This window comes from Vanacampus margaritifer, chromosome 1 (genome assembly GCF_051991255.1).
Source record: "Vanacampus margaritifer isolate UIUO_Vmar chromosome 1, RoL_Vmar_1.0, whole genome shotgun sequence".
Taxonomy (NCBI): Eukaryota; Metazoa; Chordata; class Actinopteri; order Syngnathiformes; family Syngnathidae; genus Vanacampus; species Vanacampus margaritifer.
In genome coordinates, this window is record NC_135432.1 from 33,903,542 (window position 1) to 33,926,781 (window position 23,240).

Genomic DNA, 23,240 nt, shown 5'->3' on the forward strand with positions numbered 1-23,240 from the left:
TTTCCTTTGTCTTCCATTCTCATCTCCTGCTCGACGCTCTAGCTTCGCCTCTACTGACCCCCACCCGATCTTGTCAAAAGAGAGTCATCGCTGCCCTCTAGGGGCCAAAAATAGTCATTAGGCACAACAGACAGGCTGGAAACTTTCACCAGACATGCGGAAGGGTTTCCTCTACCTGTTTCAAAAAAAAAATAATAATAATCATTGGATGACGTCTTTTGACGTCATTGGCAGTGCTCGGTAGGTTTTTACTTGACGTCTTTAAACATCAGTGGCAGTGAAAGAGTTAAAAATCAAGTTCCATCCATCCACTTTACCAACCGCTTATTCCTCACAAGGGTCGCGAGGGTGCTGGAGCCTATCCCAGCTGTCTTCGGGCAGTAGGTGGTGTACACCCTGAACTGATTGCCAGCCAAACGAAGGGCATAAATCAAGTTCAGTAGATTAATTGACCATTTGCAAACCACGCCCAAACTATGCCCCAAAACGCCCACAGCTCCGAAATGCGTCTCAAAGCTCCACTGACCTCCATTGTAAAATCGATCCACAAAACTTTTGTCAGTTTCAATAAAACTTGAGCAAACCAAGTTCCAACAAGTGGTGGACCTTCAACAAGCAAAATACTGAAGCAATTTGCCCATCGTGCAAATCGTACGTGAGGAATCCACAAAGTGGAGCGATGTCTTCAATGGATTACACAGTTGACTACTTTAGCCCCAGCTAAATGTCTCCAAAACAAGCATTTCCTACGTTTGCTCCAAGGTAGGAATATAATGGGCTAGGCTAAAGCTAACTAGCAACCGAACGAGCTAAAAGCCATCTTAAAAATTCACTTTAGCTCTAGAGGCATCCACAAAACTGAACATCAAAGTTATACTTACGATTATTCAATATTATATTATTATCAATATATCATTATCATTGGCCATTCATCACCTCAGTCGGTGAGAACGTCTGCATTTTTGGCTAATTCTTTATGACGTGACGCCTCCTAAAAAATACACAGTTTATTTTGATCATTGTTATTAATGTTAGCTGGGTAACTTGACCTGCCTTTAGGAAGGTAGTTTACGCTGGGAGCTCTGATGTTTCATTGAATTATACAAAGTGAACATAGCATCTGTTAGATTACCTGTTTTTGTAATCTTTTGCGTGTTCAAATAAATCAGAGTTGAGATCTCGTGAAGAGGGTCCTTGCAAGGTTTTTTAATCAGAAAGTTTCTGATGACACAAAGGAATTTCACCAAGCCGTGTTTCTGTCCAAATGTGTGTCGTCTCTCTCAGACACGGGACTTTTATTAGAAAAAACAGTGATTCCCAGGAAAACGCCTCTCCCCTCCCTTCAAGTACAAAAATCTGATTACTTTCTCCCAGTATGCTAGCTCGTCCTTGAACTTTCAAAAACCGGATTTCTAACGAACAGGAACTAGACTTCTTAGATAAATAAAAGAAACTTATTAACTTTCTCATTTCTGGGAAAAGAGAACAGATAACAAAGAGGACAAAAGCATTACTTATCAAGCTATATTGAGTTAACATAGTTATATCTACATCTACACAGCTATAACTAAATTCAAAACAGTTAAAATATAAAATGAAATAGTAAAATGTTAACACATCCCAACAGGCACTGAACTTATTTTGCTTTCATCTTTCACGTAGCATTTTGTAAAAGAGTAAACAACCGTTCTGTTATAGACAGAGGGAAAAAAAACATGTACGGGTAATCAGTTTATGGTACATTTACTAAAAAAATGGGAATTGTTTTGCAGGATTACAATTTCCACGCTGAGACGCCCCCTATCGGTTTAGCAGATTACCATATGACAAGCTACTTGTAATGTAGCCGGCATTGCACGCGTTGCACAGCAATATAAGGTATCGAAAGTGTCGATACTCACTTAAAGGATCGATACTTTAGATCGAGACAAAAAGTAGCGCGATACATTGCAAAACGATATTTTGTCCCAACCCTATTTTCCGGGAAATGTGAATTTTTTCCTCGGAATCGTGTCATTTTAAGTTAGAAATCTAACCAGAATTTGTTCACTGACGCTGCCATGATTAACGAATCCACATTTTAGGACCAGGTCTATGCCAAAATAAAACTTGACTCTTGATTTTACTGCCTGTTCTCAAACTGATGCCCGCTGTGGTCCATACACTGCCGACAACGCAATTGAATAGCACACATGAAACAATTTGCATAGTATTTGCATGCATTCACGTTTAATGCTTGCTCTCAATTCAGTGACTTCATGTTGCAGGTCTCATTGTGTAGACATGTAAACATGTAAACATACAGCCCGCGGGCCGGATCAGGCCTGCAAAGGGGTTTAATTCGGCCCGCGAGACGATTTTGGAAAGTAGAAAAAAAAATTGTACTGTCACGCCAATTAACCATCAAAAAAAAAATAATTGTAATTTCACAAGCAGTCCTCAGATGAGCAATGCAACTTGTACACGGAATCGTCCCGGATGTCATTTTTTTACACACAACCTGAAGTTACGGTTTGTTTTAAAAAAAAAAAATTGAAATCATAGACCGACCTAAACGTGTTAAATATGAAACAAATTAAATTACTGGGAACACAAATACATATGACAAGGATTAATGTCCTTATAACTTCATTAACTGCATTCAGGGAACAATCAATATGCAAAACAGGTAGATTTAACACATCCGGAACTCAGTGTTGCTGCGTCCTATTTGCATTTGTGTTATTTTTTGGAACAATATGATTACAGTTGAGATCCGTAATTTAGGGCTGGCCCACGAATAGCGAAAATCTGCGTATAATTGACATTTGTTTTTAAGTTATATACCATTTTTTTTACCGACCCGGCCCACTTGGTAATATATTTTCCTATATGCGGCACCTGAGCTAATATGAGTTTGACACTCCTGGTGTAGACTTTGTCTTTTAGGTATCCCCATAAAAAGAAGTCTACTTGTAGTGGTGTGAGGTCTGGTGAACATACAGGATTGTTTCAGGCCTCGCGTGCTTGGACCAACACATCAGTTTGACAACAAGCAGTGACAAAAATAAAACAAAAACAATGTTTGTTAATTCTTTTACATGTTGAAAATAAAACAAATTATAATGAACACCTAGTTAACAATTATTTAAAACGTGTATATATTTTTTGGGACACCCTGTATATATATTTTTTTGCAGCTGTCCTGTTAAGTCACTTTCGGTTGCGCTGCTCAATGTGCAAATAGAAAAAAGAATCTCCAAAGTGTATCTCTGTGTGTTCTTCCAGCTTAAGAGCAATACCAAAGAGAAGGAGTTGGTGGACCAGAGCCAGGCAGAGGAGTTTGTCCGTCATGCACTGGCTTTCTGCGAGAACCTCTATGACCCTTATTGCAACTGGAGGCATCGGATCTGCAGGTAATATTGAATTGCACTTAGCCACTAGAATATACTGATTGTCTAATTATGTTCATTCATGTGTCCAACCTGCGTTGTTTCTGTAGCAAGCAGCTGGGTACAGTCGAAGGAAGCAGGCAGAAGTACAAAGCAGCTCCACTTACGGTGGAATTTGTTCCCTTCTTTTACCGTATGTTTATACCCCCCATCCCCACTGTCATTCCCATTCATCTCTCTATTCCTGAAAAGTATGTAGATGAAAAAAATGTAAAATAATTTCAGTTTAATTTTTTGACAACCCCCCCCTCCCACACACACACACACACACATGCTGTGTAGCTGTAGTAATTTCATACCAAACATAATGCCAGGCGCTGTGTTTTGTGCATGGGCTGTCCTTCATGGCACAGTAGTTCCCAAATTTGCATTTTAAGTGTTATTCTTTAAATCTATTCATGAACAATGCCAAGATGTCACATGCCCTACCCAACAAGACGTGTTGACTGTTGAGTTAATGTATGACCTGGAAATACCATGACACAGAGTCACTGCCTTATGCATGTCTGTTTAATGCACGTTCCGTCCTGACAAGAATCCTATTTTATCTGCTTTACAAAGTCTTTAGACCTCTATTTAGGGTCTTCTAATGCATTGGTGTGTCTGTATGTGTCCTCTTTTTCTAGAGTGTTTTCAAGAGAGTGAACACCTTAAGGAGAGCTTAAAATGTTGTCTACTGCACCTTTTTGGTGCCATAGTAGCTGGTGACCAGGTAAGGCACCTGGAAAATTTGGTTGAGCAGATTATAAATACGATCACTTTGATAAATATCTCAGACTTGTCAAGATGTTTGGATTCTGTTATTTTGTTGCCTGAAATTTGTCTTATGGACCGCAAATTTAATACAAACACACAAGACAAAGTTCAAAATAAATTGTGTATATGATACACAATTTAGGACATACCACCCTTAGTTTTTATCCACCCATTTTTCATGTAAGTAATCAAACGTGATTGAAAGATTTAATTTGTTGCTACAGTGTACTGTATCGTATTACGTACATTGATTATTCAGCAAATAAGGAGTGTTGAATTTCTAAACATTGTCTTGAAAAAGTATTCATCCCTCTTGAAGTTTTTCACATTTTGCCAATTTAGAAACAAAATTGTCTATTTTTTTTTTTTGGGCGGGGGGGAGATTTTAAATGATCAACCAACACTAATTAGCACAAATTGTGAAGTGGAATGGAAATAATATGTAGTTTTCACATTTTTAGGCAAATCAAAATTTGAAAATGTGTTTTGTGCATTTATATTCAACCCCCGTGACCATATTTTGTAGAGCCACTTTTTTCTGTAAATACAGCTGCCAGTCTATTTTTGTACCATCTTTTTACATATGTACACTAAAATTGTTGGTCCATTCTTCTTGGCAAAAAGGCTCAAGCTCACACAGATTGGATGGAGACTGTCTGAGTGAACTGCAATTTTCAAATCTTGCCGCAGATGCTCCATGGGTTTTGGTCATTGATTGGGCCATTCGAACTCATGATTATTCTTTGATCTGAACTATTACATTGTACTGTAGCTCTGGCTTTATGTTTAGGGCCATTGTTTTGCTGGAAGATTAACCCCCTTCCCATACTAATGTCTTTTGCAACCTCCAACAATTCCCACTCCCCCAGGAATGACATGTAATTAGGTCCAACCAGCTTCCCATCAACTCTGACTAGCTTGACCTACCCATGCTGAAAAAAGCAACCCCAAAGCATGATGGTGCCACCTCCAGGTTTCATAGTGGGCATTGTGTCTTATTTAAGGGTCACACAAATATAGTCAAATTCACCAAACCTATGCGTTCTTATGGGACGGCGTCTTTTGGTGCTGATGCAGAGCTATTTAATGACTGTTTTTTTTCATTTTTTTTCCTCTAGAGACCAGCCCACAGTTTAGAGGGAGCTGCCCAATAATCTATTTACAGTCCAGACAACATACTGAACCAACATCAGTCAACTTCAAGTGGTCAGGAGTCGGGCCGGGCCAGCAGGCCTTAGTCAAAATGCTAGGGCAGATTTATTTTATTTTATTTGATTTTGAGCCAGTTCAGCCCTCTTTATCTGATCAAAGCACCTATATGGCACCTCTACATGGCAAACCGGACTTCTTATGCCTTTATTTCAAACAATACCCTGTGTTCTTGCCACTCTTCCCTTAAGGCCAAATTTGTTGGCGTACATGACTTATAATTGTCCTTAGTACAGTTCCTGCCACCTGAGTTGTGTATTTCTGAAAATTGCTCATTTACGGTAGTTTAGGTAGACGGACATTTCTTGGTAGGTTTTGAATGATGGATTGAATGGTGCTCTTTGAGAAGATGTTCAAAGTTTTTTTTTTTTATCTAACCATGTTCCGGATTGTATTTAGGGGTGTCAGTACAGTAGGGTGAATAGAAAAGCACACCACACTTTAGATTTATATTTGCTTAGAATTCTGAACACTCAATCCACTTACAAATTATGCAATACTTTGTTTTGTTCTATCACATAAAGTCCTAACAAAATGCACTTAAGTATTAGAATGTAAGGTCAGAAAATGTGAAAATGTTCTTAGTTGAACTTCAGGTTTGGGTTTTTCCTGTTAACACGTTTGAGTTAGATGTCCCACCAAATAAAATAAAAAAACAGAACACTGTCAGTTCCAAACTTTATTTTACGTGGAGTCTTGCCACACCAGAAATAAAGTTCTAACTGTATCATTTGCAGATGTAAAAGTAAAATAAAAGTTTAACTATTGATCTCATCCTTATCTTTGATGTAAAACCCACATTTTCAGATCAATGCTATAAAAACAGGCAAAAACTAAATCTAATGTCTTTTACTTCCATTCCCCCCTTATCCCTTTGGCAGAAGAACGCACTACTTGCTGTCTCCCCGGCCACCATGGAGGTTTTGATTCGGGTGCTGGTGGACTGCTCCATGGGTAGCTGTTCCTCAAACGAAGGAGAGGACTGGGACAGTGAGGAGCCTGATCGCAAGGCATGTCTGACTTTGGGATGTTTGAGAGTAGTGGTGCAGTGCCTCCTGGCCGCCAGCTCCGACCAGCGGCAAGTAGAAATTGCCTCTGTGCTAGAAAACTACTTCAAATTGCTCAACTCGGACCCAGCAGCTGTGGTTGCTGCTCGACAGCAACAGCAAGCCAAAGGTCGAGTGCTAACACTAGGCAGACACTGGGAGAGCCGCTTTGTGGCACTGCAAGTACACATGCTAGGTATGGCAATCAAAACGGATGTGCCTCATCCTACAACTGCTCAGTATTGCAGAACATTCATATACTGTAGTACTTTCATCACTTTATGTCTGTGTTTCCCCCCCTCCCTTTTTCTTACTCACTGTCACACAGACACAATGAGGGACATGTTCCTTTGTTCAGACAGGCCAGTTCTCCAAGCCATCTTCCTCAACAGTAATTGCTTTGAGCATCTGACACGACTGCTCCAAAATAGCAAGGTAAAATCTTAGCTAAATAGATCCTGGAACTTGATGATTCATTATACAAACTGAGATGTAGCTATGAAAATAGTTTTTTGTTTTTATTTTAAAGGTTCGCTCAGAAAAGCTTTCTTCATTTAGCAGGAACGTTTGAAAAGCATATGACTTATGAATGTAAACCACTAAAGGTTTTTTGCCATGTTTAGTTGACGCTTTTAGTGTAAAAATTGTACACTGCATGCATGGTAACTCTCTACAGCTCGGCTGGATCACCATCACTCCTCCACAATGACCCCTATTGAGGGTCAGGTCTTCTCACCTCTCACCCGCCGCTCTACTCACTACATCCTTCCTCCCATGCACCGACCTTTGTCCCTTCCTCTCTCCTGCGTTCTCAACTCCCCCACGCGCTATGCTGACATCTTGCCTGTTGTGTGTGTCAGCTGGTTAACGCTAGGTGCACGGCGGCAGACAAGGACCAGAAAGATATAACCAACAACAGGTTACTGACAGGAGGGAGAGACACTCAGGTACAACAGAGGAAGTCCCACCTCAACCTACCCCCCGACCCCATTCACTGTCCATCTCTCCCTTACCTGACCAGAGATACTGGCCACTCCACAGCAAGACCCTCACCAGACCCTGCCCAGAATATGACTATTACAGTTTTTAAGGTTTAAGCACGCAAATTCGCTCAAAATAGGGCCAAATGCTGGAATTCTTTAATACTCTTGTATACAAATATTACCCAGTATTTTTGCTTTTGCTTGAATATCTTTAAAAAAGTTCCTCATTCTCATTCAGCTCTTTGTACTGGCCTTACTCACGTTGGTGCCACTTAGGTTAGTTAAGTTTTAAGTCCTCCAGTGATCAAGATACTCTGAAAAAGGTGGAAAGATATATATTTGTCAGATATGTCAATATGCCATTGTTTTTGCTAAGACGAAACCTAATGAAGAGGCAGATGATACGTTTGTTTCTTTTTTATTTTCGTTTATCTGTTGAATCCCAACATAACATAGCATGCACAGGACATAAGAAGCTGTAGATCCACTTGCAATATAGATAAAAGTGACAGATTGAGAAATTATGTCAATATATTTTGTATCTGGAATTAACCAAACTGATGAATAGTGTGATAGCAAATCTCTTTAGTCTTGCTGAGGAGTGACCGCTATGCCTCCCTCACAGCTTTGCCAGCCAGCTTCATTTAATTGGATTGCATTTTTCCGTTTTTTCCCTTCCCTATATATTGTCTTCATTTCCCTCACTTATTTTGGGTTGTTTGTCCTCCCAGAGTTCAAGGGTGTGAGGAGATTTGGGCTCATTGACATTTTCAACACAGTCCCACTCCAGCTGGTCCGAAATTCAAACGGCTTTCAGCTGCATGTTTTATTCTCTTGAAACATCAGGCGAGGAACACTGCACCTGTTGGACAGGAGCAGGACAGAGCTGGATGGAGATGTGTTTTTTTTTTCATGATTTGGCTTCTGGTGTGTGGGTTGCATGTATTCGCTGTTTGTACGATGAAGAAGTCTTTGTGGTTGGCTTTGTGTGTGTGCATCTATGCATGTTTGTGCTCACGTTTGTAAATGAGTGTTTTCTTTTTCATTTCTTTATGACCAAGATTTTACTTCTTTTCAAGGTAACATATGCAGTAAAAACTTTGATCCCTACAGCTACTACTAGAGTTAGAGTTCTAACACTTGCTGGTGATTTTACTCATGTTTTGCCATTTACCGGATCAAAACCAAGCACCGTCATCCTTTCGTTTCATTATTTTATTCAGTAAATAATGTTTAGCTTGTATGTGTGTGGATCAAAATTGTCTGCATGTTTTTACATGTTGTAAATGTCTTCAAACATAATGCTTATACGGATTTGTTGTGTTTTTTTTTTCAGGTGATCCAAGGACGGTTAGACTCCCTTGCTGTAGCAACTATTAAAGCCCTAACCACAGTGATGCATAAATCACCAGCTGCAAAGGTGAAGGGCCATATAATCAAATCAGATTCAGAATGCAAATGGAAGAAATGTGCGGTGTAATTTTTTTTTGCTTGTATAAATAACTACGTAATAAAAGCAACATTTTTTTTCTGACACCTCACAGGAGGTGTTCAAAGAAAGAATTGGCTATAATCACTTGTACGAAGTCCTTGTTTCACTCGGCCAACCCTCTCGACATCTCCTTAAAGAGTTGATGAACATGGTGAGGCTATTTATTATTTTGTTACTTCTGTAGGTTGTGTTGTAACTAGCTGTGTGTCTTTGTGTGTATGTGTAGGCAGTGGAGGGTGACCACACGTCAGTGGGCCTCTTGGGAATCAGCAATGTGGAGCCTTTACTCTTGCTCATCCAGTGGCTTCCAGAATTGGACTCTTCCGAGTTGCAGATTTTTGCTGGCGACTGGCTCTGTCGCCTCATCTGCCTCAATCGGCAGACACGCACCACCTGTGTCAATGCTGCCATGGTCTTGAGAGCGCTGGCTGTTCTCGAGTGCCACCAGCGGCTACACAGAGTTTGTGCAGAGAGCCTTTTGCGATTGGTGGGCTCTCTTGGCTCCCAGTCCCTGAGTGCCAGGGATCTCCTTAGGCTCTTACACCTGCTCAGACCCCCCAAGTCCAACCAAGCACACCCCTATGTGGGGCCTGCTCTCAAAGCTCTCCTAACCATGGTACGTAAGCAGGGTCTGGAAAGTGCAATGCAGTACTTTGATCTGTCGCCCAGCATGGCTGGCATTGCAGTTCCAACCGTGCAACGCTGGCCAGGCTCTGCCTTCAGCTTCCTAGCCTGGTTGTCCCTGGACCAGGATCAATTGGGTCCAATCAGCAAAGACAAGAGAAAGCAGCTCTACAGGTTAGTTAAAAGGAACAGTTGGGGGAGAAAAAGACCAGAGAGAGAACACCATTTTCAACAACAGAGTTGTTTTGGCTTGTTTATACCAGCGTTTTTTAACCTGAAAGCAATATTTGAAAAAGACAAATGAAGAAATGATAAATGCTCTCATTTGGGTGTGTAACAAAACCAATTTGAATTGGAAAATTGGTTTGATTTAAAAAAAAAAAAAAAAAAAGGGGGGAGTTTATTGAATCGAATCGTTCCACGATGTTTGAAGTAAATGCCACATTCACAGTAGGTGTGCAATTAATCAAAATTCAATTACAATTTCAGTTATTACACTCCACAATTACAAAATCGGCATAATTGTAAACAAAAATAAGAATTATTAATACAAATTTTGAGTTGTTTAAATGTATATATTTGCACCTTTTTTATTTTAAAATGACTAATTTAATCAATCTTGTTTGGTCTAAAAGGAAATTGCATAATTACAAATACATTTATTTATCTTAATATTTTTTACATGTGTGAAAATGTTCTTGTTTTGTACCAAAAAACAACAACTATTGTCCTAATTGTGATTGAAATCATTACTAAAATGAATCGTGATTAATATTTTCTGCATAATTGATCAGACCTAATTCACAGTACTGACAAGATTGTTCATATCGTTGGCAATGGGCCAAAACGTACAGTAGTGTCACAATTTGCTAAATTTATATTTTTTTACCTGTCAGCACTGTCAATCCACGTGTGGGTGTTGTTGTTTTTTATTTCATTCATTTATTTTTTTATTTACAAATTATTGACCAATCTGAAGTGTTGAAAATGGCTTGCTCTTTTTTGCATTGTAATGTTAACCATTGAACAAACATGTTTTGGCGTCTTCTGATGTGATTATTTTGTAAGTGCAAGGATAGGATTTACAGTACTAGCTAGCTTTGCATGTGCAATACAACATTTTAGTTGTTATAGATAGGTGTTGTGTAAATAAATACTATATTGTATGTTAGAGAACAATTTATTAAACATATTATTGAGTGGTGCATCGCAAACAAATGAGAACATGTTTGATCAAGAACATTTTTTCTAATTGTTCAACCTGTGCAGCTTTTTTACCTCAGGGGGCACAGGATTTGAGGCCTTTATTAGCTCTGCGGGTGTGCTGGTGGTGGCTGTTTGCACAAAGAAGGAATATGTCACAGTCATGCTGCCCGACAACTGCTTTTGTGACTCCCTCTGGGTGAGTGACATACTGTACTACATATTACTGTACATACAGTGTACAGTAAAAAGCTGTAATAAGTAATGATTTCTCAATGAGCAATATGTAATGTAAGGCTAATTTATTGCCAAACATTATCTGCCCTGTCAATAACTTGTGTTAAAGGGATCGCACACATCAACACAGAGGCAGTATAAGTACGGGTTTAATGTTTATGTTATTCTTGTCAACAGCACAGCATTGGTGTGGTGCACATACCAGGAAAGAGACCTTTTGGGCAGAGTCTCGTCTACATTTATGTGGACGGACAGCAGAAGCTATCTGCTCCCCTCAAATATCCCACTATGACTGAGGTGAAAGCCTCATTCGAAATACTTTGAATCAGAAATTTGTAATGTATACTTGGTAGTTAATGTTTTTAGTTATTTACTGTGTACTAAGTGAATGCTTACTCCCCTCCCACAGCCATTTACCTCCTGTTGCATTGGCTCAGCGGGCCACCGGACCACAACTCCCCCTCCCTCCCAGATCCCTGACCCCCCCTTCTCATCAGCCACCTCACCCAGCACACGTTCCTCGTTGGGTAGCATCCTTTCGCCGCACACCTGGGGCGGATTACTGAGCGGAAAGCCTGAGTCTGTGACAAAGCTCATTTCAGCAGGGACCCAGGACAGTGAGTGGGGAAGCCCCACATCTTTGCAGGGTCAGCTGGCGAGTGTAATGGTGTTCCATGAAGCCCTGCAACCCAACCACATCAAAGCCCTCTGTAGTGCTGGTAAACAGATGGAGAAGATGCATAGATGGCGGGCTAAAAATTATTTTTAAAATAATGTTGTATGACATGTTGTTTCTACACAGGTCCAAATTGTGTGTCTCCTTTAAAAGCCCAGGAGTCGGAACTTGGTGACCTTTCAAGCAAACTGCTGCTGCATTATTCACCAAAGGTAATTTCTTCATCTTCAAAATAATCTGCACTTTGTGCCAAATAAGTGTCACCTATGTTTAAACCAACTTTTGTCAACAGGCATGTCAAAACCCAATCTGTCTCGATCTTTCCCCCAACAAACTGCATGGACGCCTGACTGGGAAAAAAGTTGTTAACTGGGACATCAAGGTTAGGACACAATTCTGTCAAGATTATCATTCTCTACACAAAACGTACGTTGTTTTTATTGTACTCTAATCTTTGACAGGATATGATCAATTGTGTAGGCGGGCTGCAAGTGCTCTTTCCTATCCTAGAGCAGCTAGCGATCATGACCCCTGATCAACAGAATGGTGACCCTTCAACTGGGTCAGACTTCATCACCCCAGATGTCAGCACACCCGCTGATGGAGAATGGGTCATTCTCCCATCAAACAGGGCTTCAGGTCTGTTTGGCAACCTTGTATTTCCAAGCACAATGTGCTAACAAGCAGCAGATGAAATTTTCATTTTTGATATCCTGTTTCAGAAGCACGTCTGGAGAAGAATTTGGTGGCTACCTTACTGTTGGTGCTGAAGCATTTTCTACAGAGGCATGCAATAAACCAGGAGAATCTGCTCCACTCGCATGGTGTTGCTACTTTGGGAGCCCTGCTACAGAAGGTGTGTGTTTGAGGCAAATTTTTCACATTCACAGTAGTGTCTGTCTGGTAGGCTTAGCCAAGATGTGTGCAAAGTTCACTAGCTCAGTGTGTGATCAAAAGGTCACTAGCATCAGCTTAAATTGCTCCGTGACTGAAGCACTTGTGGGCTCTTTAACTCCACAGGGTGTTTAATCAGACACTATTCCACTTTTATGTCACTATACTCGCACAATAGAGTGGGTTATATTTTGAGACAGGAGGAATGAATAAATTAGGTGATCTCAAATTGATTCATGGATACAAAAATATATACCCTTTGCAGCTTCTTTCCATTTGATATGTTTGTTTTTTCAGGCCTTTATAGAAACAAAAGGATGTTTGAGGGGAATACAGGAGAAAGTGTATCTGAATCAGCATTTAGACCACGACAAAATAAAAGCTTCCATTGAGATCCAGATTAAAAATGCGGGAAATAGTTGCTCTTGGCAAAGCCACCACACCCTCTTAATAGTAAATCTGCAGATAAACAGCACTTATTTTTATATTCATTCCAGTGATTTCCTTATCTATTGTTTTGGTTAGAGTTAGTTGTGAATTCATATGCAGTTCATAGTATATTCTAAATATGGTGTATGTTTTCAGCTTCCAGCTGGACACATTGATGTCAGTGTGCTCGTAGCTATGCAGCTGCTGATAGAGCAGGTCACGTATGAGAAGAACCATGGCCTGCTGCAACAACTTCACACACATCTACTGTTCAACTTCAACATCTGGAACAAAGGGGACTTCCCTTTACGTATAGGTCAGAGCTTAAACTGAAAGAAAATAATATACTTATACATTTAAAATACTAAATCGGGGATATTTAACATTATTTTTAGTAGTTCTGAGTTGTCTTGTTTTGTGTTGTTTTCTTTTGAAGGTCATATACAGTACATGACCACTGTCATCAAAGACAACAGGAAGCAGTTTCGCAAAAAATATGGAGTCCGATTCCTTTTGGACAGTGTACGCCTCTATTATGGGTAAGATTCAATGATTCAATTCCCCAACTTTACGACTAATCAAGTCCTACCTGGCAGAGAATCAAGCTCGGCTTTTCACTTTAGGAAAAACAGTAATAAAGAGAGTGACCTAAGTGAGGATGACATTCTGAACATCCGTACATCGCTCTGCGACCTCATCAAGTACTACATCAGCAAGGGCATATCACAGGAGGAGATGCACAGCATTATTGGATACATTGCTGCCATTGGAGATGAAGATCAGGTAAGGAAGTACAAATGACTCAGCATTAACTGTCACCAAATTGCCTTCATCAATCCATTTCCTGTAGCACTTGTCCTCATTCGCGTCACGGGTGAGCTGAAGCTTAGTTACCTTCATTGTACCATTGTAAATAATTTATCCTCTGTTTTCCTAACACCTTTACATTAGACCAATGGTGCCTAAATCCGGTCCTCGAGAGCCCCTATCCAGCCTGTTTTCCATGTTTCCCTCCTTCACCGCAGCTGAATCTAATGATCAGCTCATCAGCAAGCAACAAGCTCAGGTGTGTTAGTGGAGGCAAACATGAAAAACAGGCTGGATAGGGGCTCTCGAGGACCGAACTTGGCCACCCCTGCATTGGACTATATGCTTTCTAGATTATGGAATTAAATGTACATAGTCTTCCATCAACGTCCAACAGTTTATAGGTGTCTCACTCGTGCATTATGCCTGAATTTTGTCATTAAGATGAATTATTTCAAGAAACTTTGACATATTTACATATATGAGAAAGAAAATGTCAAAAATGGCTCCTTTTCCAAAACTGTACCAACATTTACTGGTTTGTTTATTGGCCCATTCCCCACCTCACACAGAATTTCAACAACACTTAATAATAATAATAATAATCATAATAAACAACTAGCAATGCAAACATAAGCTTTTTGGCTGATTGCGTAATGGACTTGTTCCCAATGAGAATTACTGCAGCAGTGCCTGCACAGGAAGTTACTGGCTCATTTCATGCCAGGCATCCTTTTTCTCTCTTTCCTGCATTTTCTTCTCTGTAAGCATAAAAATAGTGACAGATAGTTAATTGACTATACTGCATATCTTTAAGATAGCTATAGTGTATGTCTGTATCAGATTGTAACACATCAACAAGGATACGTTGAGTAAATTGACACACACACACACATTACAGGGGACCCCTGCATGCTGTAGGTTCGGCACCCATTGATTTACATATTTGCATTTTTCTTTTCAATCTATCAATGTTTTTTTATGTATCCCCCACAAATCACACTGAATATATATCAAAAAATGTAGAAGATTTTTGCTGGGGTTATTTTTTATGTTAATTTCTCCCAAATGCATTTCAATGGCGGTCAATTATATGCGAATTTCTGCAAATCACCGCCTCCCACCCTACGAATAAGCAGAAATATGTCAGAGAAAGAAATTTTGCCGATTTATTCTCTTACCAATGACAAATTTTTAAGAGATTTTTTTGTGTTAAAGATTTGTGGGCTATTAGAGATGTTACTCAGCCTCCTTCAAAGCAGTCCGTCCAGGGACCAGCTCTTTCTGCTCCTCTTTGAGCCCGGAGCAGCTGACTCCTGCTACGCTCTTCTGCTCAACAATAAACACACTGACCACCTTAGAGAACTTGTCTTCAAGGTGGGTTACAGTCAATTCCACCTGAAAAATAAAATTATCCCCATTCATCACAGAATTCACATATATTGTAGAATTCACTGAATTTGTGTCCCTGCCTCTGCACAGCTATTTGAGCGTATGTTGCGATGTGACCGTATTTATGAGAAAAACAAGCAGCGTTTGAGGCTGAGGGAAGCGGGTTACAACAGCCTGTCACTGCTCTTCTCTGATCTTCACATCACGCCAACTCTCATTCGTTGTCTCCTCAATCAAGTCCTGCACACAGGTCAGCTTTTCTTTTCACAATAATAATATTTCATGTAACACAGGGAGAGAACCAAGTGTAATCGGCATGTGTGTGCTTATAATATAAAGATCAAGTGGTGAACTACAAGGATCTAATGGCACTAGTTCAGCTCACTCATCGAACTGGACCCAGTGTACGGCTCATCGTCTGCAAGAGGGTGAGGAAGCACCTCAGAACCTGACTTTTTTTTTTTTACAGCCAGACATGTTGGACATTTTATCAGGCATCTTACTAAAGCATGATCCACATAGAGAAGGATTTACAACAAATCAACCAACCTTTTAAATGTCACAGACTCATACACGTGACAAAAAAAACATCTCCAAAAATCACTCTAAAATCTTCCAAAATGTCTACCTAGTGAATAATCTCACCTCTTGTTTCTAAGGTGTTTTAATATCCCACTTTATGTTTAGGTGTACCAGCTCCTCCAGTCCCAACAAGATGCTGCTTGTCAGATTTCGAAGCAGCAGTGTTGGCAGGATACCCTTGCACGACTCTACCTGCGAGGTGAAGGCTCATTGCCATCACGAAGTGCAGACGCAGTCAGCACCTGTAGCCTGGACTTGAACCAACCCAGCGGAAGCAATAATAACCGCCTGGAACTCCCGCTACCCCGTAGAACAAGGGCAAGCAGCGCTGGCCGCTTGGATCGCCTAGAGGACGACTGGCTTAGCTTGGGCGACACTCGCTCTGTCGACAGCATGGAGAACAGCGATGTTCTCTCACTACTGGACACGCCATCATCTTCCGCTTCAGCTGAGCCACAAACCCAAGTCAAGCCCTGGCTAGTGGGAAAATCTGGAGGCTTGGTGCTTGACCTGTCTCACCTGCAAGCCTACGAGGGCTTAGAGAGTGGCAGCCAGACACCTGGCAGTGTACCCAGCACACCCTCTCCACTAGAAGCGCCAAAGCCCTTTCCAGGCAACTCTGCAAGTATAGATCAGACCGCCCCAGCGAGTGAAGACACCTTCCTCTTCAGTGACAACATCTCACTTGGAGAGTCCTTTAATAATACTGAGGTGATTTGAAATGTTTACCTGAAAGCTTACATTATATTGAAGAAATGAAAACTATTCCTATAAAAATATTAAACTCCTGTTATCGTCTTCTAGCGGGCTGAGGACGAGTTGTGCAGTATGTTGCTGGAGATTGTGCTGTGTGTGATGTGGCGTGGAGTTGAGGGTTCTGACGATTCGGCGTGGCTGGAGCGTGGCCAGGTCTTTTCAGCGCTCACTAAATTGGGAACGGCCAATGAGCTGCTACTTCCTGTTGACCAAATCAAACTCGGGTCGGTCTTCTACCAGAGTGCTGACAGTACTTACTTTGCTGTGGGAGCAGGTTAAATGCTTCACATACATTTTTGGTAAATGTGCACCCTCCCTTCTGTCTAGTTTAATGGAGCGTATGTTGGAATTGGCTGTGACTGACAACCGTGAGGCATCTGCTGCCACATTGCCTCAACACACGGAGAACGCCATCCGTCTACTTCACATGGTACAAGATTTCCTTCAAGCTGAGGGCCTGATCAGCCCAGCGCTGTGGACAGAGAAGGTGCTAGAGGAGACTGTGACACTGATGGACTGTCTCATGGTGTGGTATTCTGCTGGCACCCAGTGGTTCCAGCTTTCCCAAGTTGGGCTGAGATTGTTGCTAGGCTTCATGGCACAAGAGGACCCAGAGGTGAAACATTGTTTTTGTTTTGTTTTTTTCAGTAATTGTAAAAAAAAAATAATAATTTCTGTCATATAATCAATTGTTTTTCTGACGTCACAGGTGTGTGCAATAGCCACCGCCAAGCTCAATTTTATTCTGCAAATGAAGGAAGTGTCCAGCCAGGATGAGGCCTGCTACCTGCTTGGCAAGGTTGAGTGCATCCTGCGACGCTCTGTCCAGGAGAAGACAGAGGAAACATACTCTTTCCTGGTTCCTCTGTTGCGAACACTCCTCTCCAAAGTTCACCGCCTCCTCTATATGGAGCTGCATCTGCCCCAACTGCCTGACACCAACGGCAGCCCATCTTTCTTTGAGGACTTCCAATTATACTGCAACTCACCCGAATGGCGCGTCTACCTGGACAAATATGTATGAGACTGAAATGTGCCGTGACATGTTTGAGATGATGAGATGACAGCATTAGTGAAGTCTCTCCAATTTATTTTCAGATCATTCCATATATGAAGCAGTATGAAATTGAGACCTTCAGTCAGGGCCATGAGAACATGGCACTCTATTGGAAGGAGTGCTATGAGGCCTTCATGGTCAGCCTGCATAGGAGAGAGCGAGAAAGGGGAGAGAGCAAGATCTGCTTTCAGGTTAATTGGAACCCTTCAGTTGGATTCTAACAATACGCAAATTGCCCTGGCCTAATATGTCACCTATTCCCTTTTTTAACACCAGGAACAGTTTGTTGAGCCATGTTCACGCCAAAGTCGTCAAGAGAACCTGAGATACAACAGCATGTTAAAGCAACAGCATAGCCAGAACAGCGCCTCTCTCAGGCAGTGGAAGGCAGCTCGGCGAGGCCTTGTCTGTGAGAGGGGGCCCTGGGCTGAAAGGTAGAGATATTAGATAGTATTTCTTGTAATTAGAAATAGCTGACCACAATCTAAAATTTTACGTCCTCCATAGCAGTAGCCCTCTTTTTGAATATAAGTTGTAAAATAGCTCAAGAAAAAGCAAAACGCATATCCACAGTTAATCGTTTAATATTTGCTGAACTTTGACAGCTCATTTGAGTGATATCATCATGCATGCCGTTCAAACACATACTTGTCTTGAAAATGTTGGACAAATTCTGAATTTTAGGGCTTCAGAAGTTCTACTGTATACCGCATTTCTATCTTCAAGAAACTACATAAATGATGATGGCGTATGTGGCCACTGAAGTATAGTTGACTGCTCATTCACACTGATGATTCAGTATCTCGCTGAAGGAAACTTTGACCTTTATGTAACAGGCAGCCAAAGAAGATGCATTGGAAGCTTTCCAGCGCAGAGAACTTTTCCCGCATGAGGCTGAAGTTGATCCGTAATTACAACTTTGACCCTTATAGGGAGGCCAGCGCCCTGCGAGACAACCTTGGTAGGTCACAAAATCCCATGATTTATTTAATGGGACATTTTTCACAATATCAAAATTTTGTTTTTAATATTTTAACATCTGTGACTTTGCTCAGGTGTTCATCAGCAGTTTGTCAACCCGGAATCTCTGTTGCTGGAGGCTGTGAAGCAGGTCAAAGTCACCAACCTAGAAGATGACATCTTGGAGCTGCCAGAGGATGACCTGGCGGCAGCAAATAACCAGTGTGTAATTTTCCCATGAATCATAGTTGATCGTCATAAAACTGAAGTTGTTTTAATGAGTCCATAATGTTTTGCATGTTTTTCTACAGGATTGAAGCAGAGGAGGCAGGTCAAAAGGAGAAACTGATTCTGTGGGAAGACTGTCAGCTAGTGACGGTGGTTGACGTGGTACCCGGCCGCCTGGAACTTACCACACAACACATCTATTTCTATGACAGTAGCCAAGAGAAGGACGAAGGTATGTTTGTTTGTGTTGTTGTGTTACAAGTTTAGCGAGTAGATCACTGATTTAAAAACAACTGAACTAATTTGAATCACCATCAAACAGTACATCTTTAAATGCCTAAAATATTTCATTCATATTAATGTATAATCCATAGAGAAATTTATGACAATGCAAAAAATGTTGTTTGCAAAAACAAATCCTAGACCGACCTGTGTATCCAGAGCCAAACCAAAAGCTTCTTGCCTCTCAAGTTTCATGTAGAAAAGATATTTTTGCGTAATCCTGCCAACCTGCAAACCAACAAATGAGGATTAAGAATTATGACGCAGGCAATCATCAAACGTCAAATTTATTATTACTTGGATAGCAACATTATTACAAACCTCAATTCCAATAAAGTTAGGACATTGTATACAATGTAAATAAAGACAACTTTGTTGGAATTGGGGTTTGAACATTAATTTACACCAATCATGATGCAGTTACTTCCATGTTTATTGCAGGTGTGGGTCATGACTTTAAATGGCCTCTGAGTCAGATCCGTGAGGTCCACCTACGGCGATATAATCTGCGACGCTCTGCTCTGGAGATCTTCCTTATTGACCAAACCAACTACTTTCTCAACTTCAAGAAAGAGGTGATCTTTCTGCTTCATTAAATGTGTCTGACCTTCACTTCTTGATAAGTAGCAATGCAATAACTGCCATGTTTTCCCATTTACAGGCACGAAATAAGGTGTATGATCGCATGCTGCTACTACGATCCCTCAGTCTGTATGGAACACGTTCTCCACAAGAGCTCCTGAAGGCCTCCGGATTAACACAGGTCAGGAACTTGATTGTACAGGATTGATTTCTCATTAGTGTTAGTATAATAGACAACGTCGCACTGGAAATAATTCCAGATTTAAAAATAAACAATTTAATCAAGCATATGTAAAAAATGACCTTATACTGAAATTGAATGAATTATGTCGTTTGCTTTTTGGGTCAAATTGTCCACAGAAATGGGTCAACCGTGAGATTTCCAACTTTGACTACCTGATGCAACTTAACACAATTGCTGGCCGGACATACAACGACCTGGCTCAGTATCCAGTGGTATGTTCCCTGACTGAATACGTGACCAGTGAAGGATCTGCCAGATGTTTTACCACCCTTGTACTTTTGTTAATAGTTTCCATGGATCCTGGCAGACTACACCTCCAAAGAGTTGGACCTTTCGGATCCCTTGGTATTCAGGGATTTGTCAAAGCCAGTGGCAGTACAGAACAACCGCAATGCTAAGGCTGTCCGAGAAAAGTATGTTTCAACTATGTGTACTGCATGTGTATATTATCTATGGGCAGTATCTACTACAGTATATTATACAGCTGCAAGAAAAAGTATGTGGACCATTTGGAATTACTGAACTCAACTCCTGGGTTTCTGCATAAATTAATAAAATATGATTTAGCTTCATTGAAGTCACAAAAATATTGGACACACAAAGCTGTCAACTATTACGGATTTTCCGTATTTTGTTACGGAAATCACGCAACTCAAAACAAGCAATAATATTTGGTTGAAAATTGCAATTTACCGTATTTGACAAAACACCACAGACATCACTGTTCACTCCACTGTAGTGTAAGCCAGTGGAGTTGGACGTTATCTGAAAGCTACTTGAGGCTAAGAAGCCAGATTATTATGTCCAATAATAAACAGACAACAACTGTGTGCTAACGTCAACTTTATTTATCATAGAATAAACACTATCGCACTCTACTGTGACGTTCGCAATACTGGAATACAAACAGCCACGGCTTGTTGAAGTGTAGCTAATGGTGATATTTTTAATCATTTGTTTGAATTTCAGTCCTTAAAAATCCAGTAGCACAAAAATCTTTAGGGTCCTGCCTTTCTTTAGAACTGTGTTTGTAATCTGCATTGTTCAAATATCACTAAGTAAATAATAATTTTGTGATTTATTCTTTAAACTATTAATTTGTGCAATTGAAATTTATTTTAGTGATGTTAGTACACAGTCATAGGCTAGCTTTTATCAACAATACATATAAAACACTCTGCCGTGCACAGTTGCATTGTAATGTTCCTGACAGAATTTTAAAAATGTGAAAATTCCGATAAATTGTTCATGAAATGAATGTCTATAGGTTAGCAGAGTTGGACACACCATGTAAATATTTGAAGTCTTACAGGCTGGAAAAAATATCAGAAAACTTGAAAGCTAATTGTACTCAGGAATCAGCCATCCGCAAAGAATACTGCAAGAGATGAAAGATCAACAAAAGACGTACATGCAAACATCTCTGTTGACAAACATATAATAAGTAAAATACTAAACAAGAAATAAAATGTGTGAATGTTGAAAGGTGGAGGGGAGCATCATGTATTTGGGCAGCTTTGATGCCTCAATACCTGGGCGCTTTGCTACCGTTGACGGGAAAATTAACTCCTTAGTTTATCGAGATATTTTGTTGGAGAATTTAAGACTATATACCTTCCAATTGAAATTTAACAAAGTATGGATGAAAGAACATGACAGCACAAAGAATAGAATAATCCAAAAACAGAATGGCTCAAGAGAGGAAAATACACATTCTAAAGTGACCCAGTCAGAGTGCCGGCCTCAACTAGAATGGCCTCAAAGTAATAACAGACACCATTAATCCCAAGACAATCGCTGAAGTTAAAAAAAAAATTGCTGCCAAAGCAGTCTTAACAAGTTATTAATTCAATCCAAAGGTTCGCATATTTTCTCCATCCTGAACTGTGACGCTTACCTGTTGTTTAGTAAAAATATGTCAACATATAATTGTGTGGTAGCAGACTATATTTGTCTATTGATGTGAAGACGAGATCACATTTTAGTACTATAATTATTGCAAAAAATATAGGTCATTCCACACTTTTTCTTGCAACTGTATATTTGAAGCTCACTGCAACAGGAGTGGCATCCGCTTGACTCAGTTTGACCGTCTTTTCGTGTCTGCTAGGTATGAAAGTTTTGAGGACCCAACAGGAACTATCGACAAGTTTCATTATGGCACCCACTATTCAAGTGCAGCAGGTGTGATGCACTACTTGATCCGAGTTGAGCCCTTCACCTCCCTGCACATCCAACTGCAGAGTGGACGGTAAGCAGGTCCTCTCAATCTTCAGTATCATAATATCCAGCTTTTGTACAATGTACATTATATCATCTTGTTTCTGATTGTCTTTAGCTTTGACTGTGCCGACCGGCAGTTCCACTCCATTCCAGCAACCTGGCTGACGCTCATGGACAATCCCAATGACGTCAAGGAGCTCATCCCTGAGTTCTTCTACTTCCCTGAGTTTCTTGAGAACCACAATGGTGAGGCTCTATGGACTCAATCAAAGTTGCGGTACACTTGGCTTCAATAAGACAATGTTATTTACACTCTTTTGTGCTCTCTGTCAACCAGACTTTGACCTTGGTCGCCGGCAGATAACCAAAGAAAAAGTAAATGATGTAATTCTGCCCAAATGGGCCAAGTCCCCGGAGGACTTTATCTATAAACACCGCAAAGCCCTGGTGAGCTTTTGTTCTAGTTCATGAGCTCCTCGACTGCGCTTCATTATTCTATTTATTGCATTTTGTCATACAAGTATGGAATGTAATTTTGCGCTATTGTAGTACATGCTTATTTCAAGGCTTTATGACTTGTGTGTCTGTCGCTGTGACAGGAGTCTGAATATGTGTCAGCGCACCTTAATGAGTGGATCGATCTGATCTTCGGTTACAAGCAGAGGGGTCCCGCCGCAGTGGAAGCCCTCAATGTTTTCTACTACTGCACATATGAGGGTAACGCATTCTCTCTCATTCCCCCATGCTCCATCTTTCCACACATTTTTCTTATTTATGAAATTCAATGGAGTCTCAGTGTTTTATCCCAATTTGACTTTACAGGAGCAGTAGACCTTGATGCCATCACTGATGAAAAGGAACGAAAGGCTCTGGAAGGGATGATCAGCAACTTTGGGCAGACACCGTGCCAGCTACTCAAGGTGCAGTAGCATTCAAGATCAGTGATTCCCAACCAGGGTGCTGTGGCAATTTAGTCTGCCGTGAGGGATTATCCGGAGTACAGGAAATGATCTAATTTCACACAATTTTTCCGAAAACGCTTACTTGTTACAAGTATATCTTTGTTTATCTCTTTATCCTAGCAACACGTAGTGAAAGGCACAACAATTAAATGCTCTTCCATTAAATGGCATAAGGTCAAATAAAC

At 40.6% G+C, this 23,240-nt stretch overlaps 1 protein-coding gene across 5 annotated transcripts in view; it reads left to right on the forward strand.

The window, feature by feature from the left end:
• Positions 1–23,240, forward strand: part of nbeal1 (neurobeachin-like 1) — a 43,311-nt gene that overhangs the window by 12,324 nt on the left and 7,747 nt on the right. For 3 of the 5 annotated variants that reach the window (XM_077550247.1, XM_077550268.1, XM_077550258.1), the window contains exons 6-45: positions 3,268–3,395; positions 3,482–3,564; positions 4,058–4,143; positions 6,278–6,638; positions 6,771–6,877; positions 7,303–7,389; positions 8,762–8,845; positions 8,970–9,068; positions 9,144–9,715; positions 10,811–10,943; positions 11,159–11,278; positions 11,391–11,700; positions 11,784–11,869; positions 11,950–12,039; positions 12,119–12,296; positions 12,380–12,513; positions 13,137–13,296; positions 13,417–13,519; positions 13,604–13,763; positions 15,006–15,164; positions 15,270–15,429; positions 15,519–15,607; positions 15,867–16,472; positions 16,566–16,741; positions 16,845–17,133; positions 17,227–17,535; positions 17,616–17,765; positions 17,851–18,008; positions 18,411–18,535; positions 18,630–18,756; positions 18,846–18,994; positions 19,486–19,619; positions 19,706–19,807; positions 19,987–20,082; positions 20,159–20,283; positions 21,981–22,121; positions 22,209–22,339; positions 22,431–22,540; positions 22,693–22,810; positions 22,916–23,013. In XM_077550247.1, the coding sequence (XP_077406373.1) occupies positions 3,268–3,395; positions 3,482–3,564; positions 4,058–4,143; positions 6,278–6,638; positions 6,771–6,877; positions 7,303–7,389; positions 8,762–8,845; positions 8,970–9,068; positions 9,144–9,715; positions 10,811–10,943; positions 11,159–11,278; positions 11,391–11,700; positions 11,784–11,869; positions 11,950–12,039; positions 12,119–12,296; positions 12,380–12,513; positions 13,137–13,296; positions 13,417–13,519; positions 13,604–13,763; positions 15,006–15,164; positions 15,270–15,429; positions 15,519–15,607; positions 15,867–16,472; positions 16,566–16,741; positions 16,845–17,133; positions 17,227–17,535; positions 17,616–17,765; positions 17,851–18,008; positions 18,411–18,535; positions 18,630–18,756; positions 18,846–18,994; positions 19,486–19,619; positions 19,706–19,807; positions 19,987–20,082; positions 20,159–20,283; positions 21,981–22,121; positions 22,209–22,339; positions 22,431–22,540; positions 22,693–22,810; positions 22,916–23,013 (6,633 nt within the window). The remainder of the gene's footprint in view (positions 1–3,267; positions 3,396–3,481; positions 3,565–4,057; positions 4,144–6,277; positions 6,639–6,770; positions 6,878–7,302; positions 7,390–8,761; positions 8,846–8,969; positions 9,069–9,143; positions 9,716–10,810; positions 10,944–11,158; positions 11,279–11,390; positions 11,701–11,783; positions 11,870–11,949; positions 12,040–12,118; positions 12,297–12,379; positions 12,514–13,136; positions 13,297–13,416; positions 13,520–13,603; positions 13,764–15,005; positions 15,165–15,269; positions 15,430–15,518; positions 15,608–15,866; positions 16,473–16,565; positions 16,742–16,844; positions 17,134–17,226; positions 17,536–17,615; positions 17,766–17,850; positions 18,009–18,410; positions 18,536–18,629; positions 18,757–18,845; positions 18,995–19,485; positions 19,620–19,705; positions 19,808–19,986; positions 20,083–20,158; positions 20,284–21,980; positions 22,122–22,208; positions 22,340–22,430; positions 22,541–22,692; positions 22,811–22,915; positions 23,014–23,240) is intronic. The other 2 variants (XM_077550277.1, XM_077550283.1) reach the window with 1 other exon arrangement.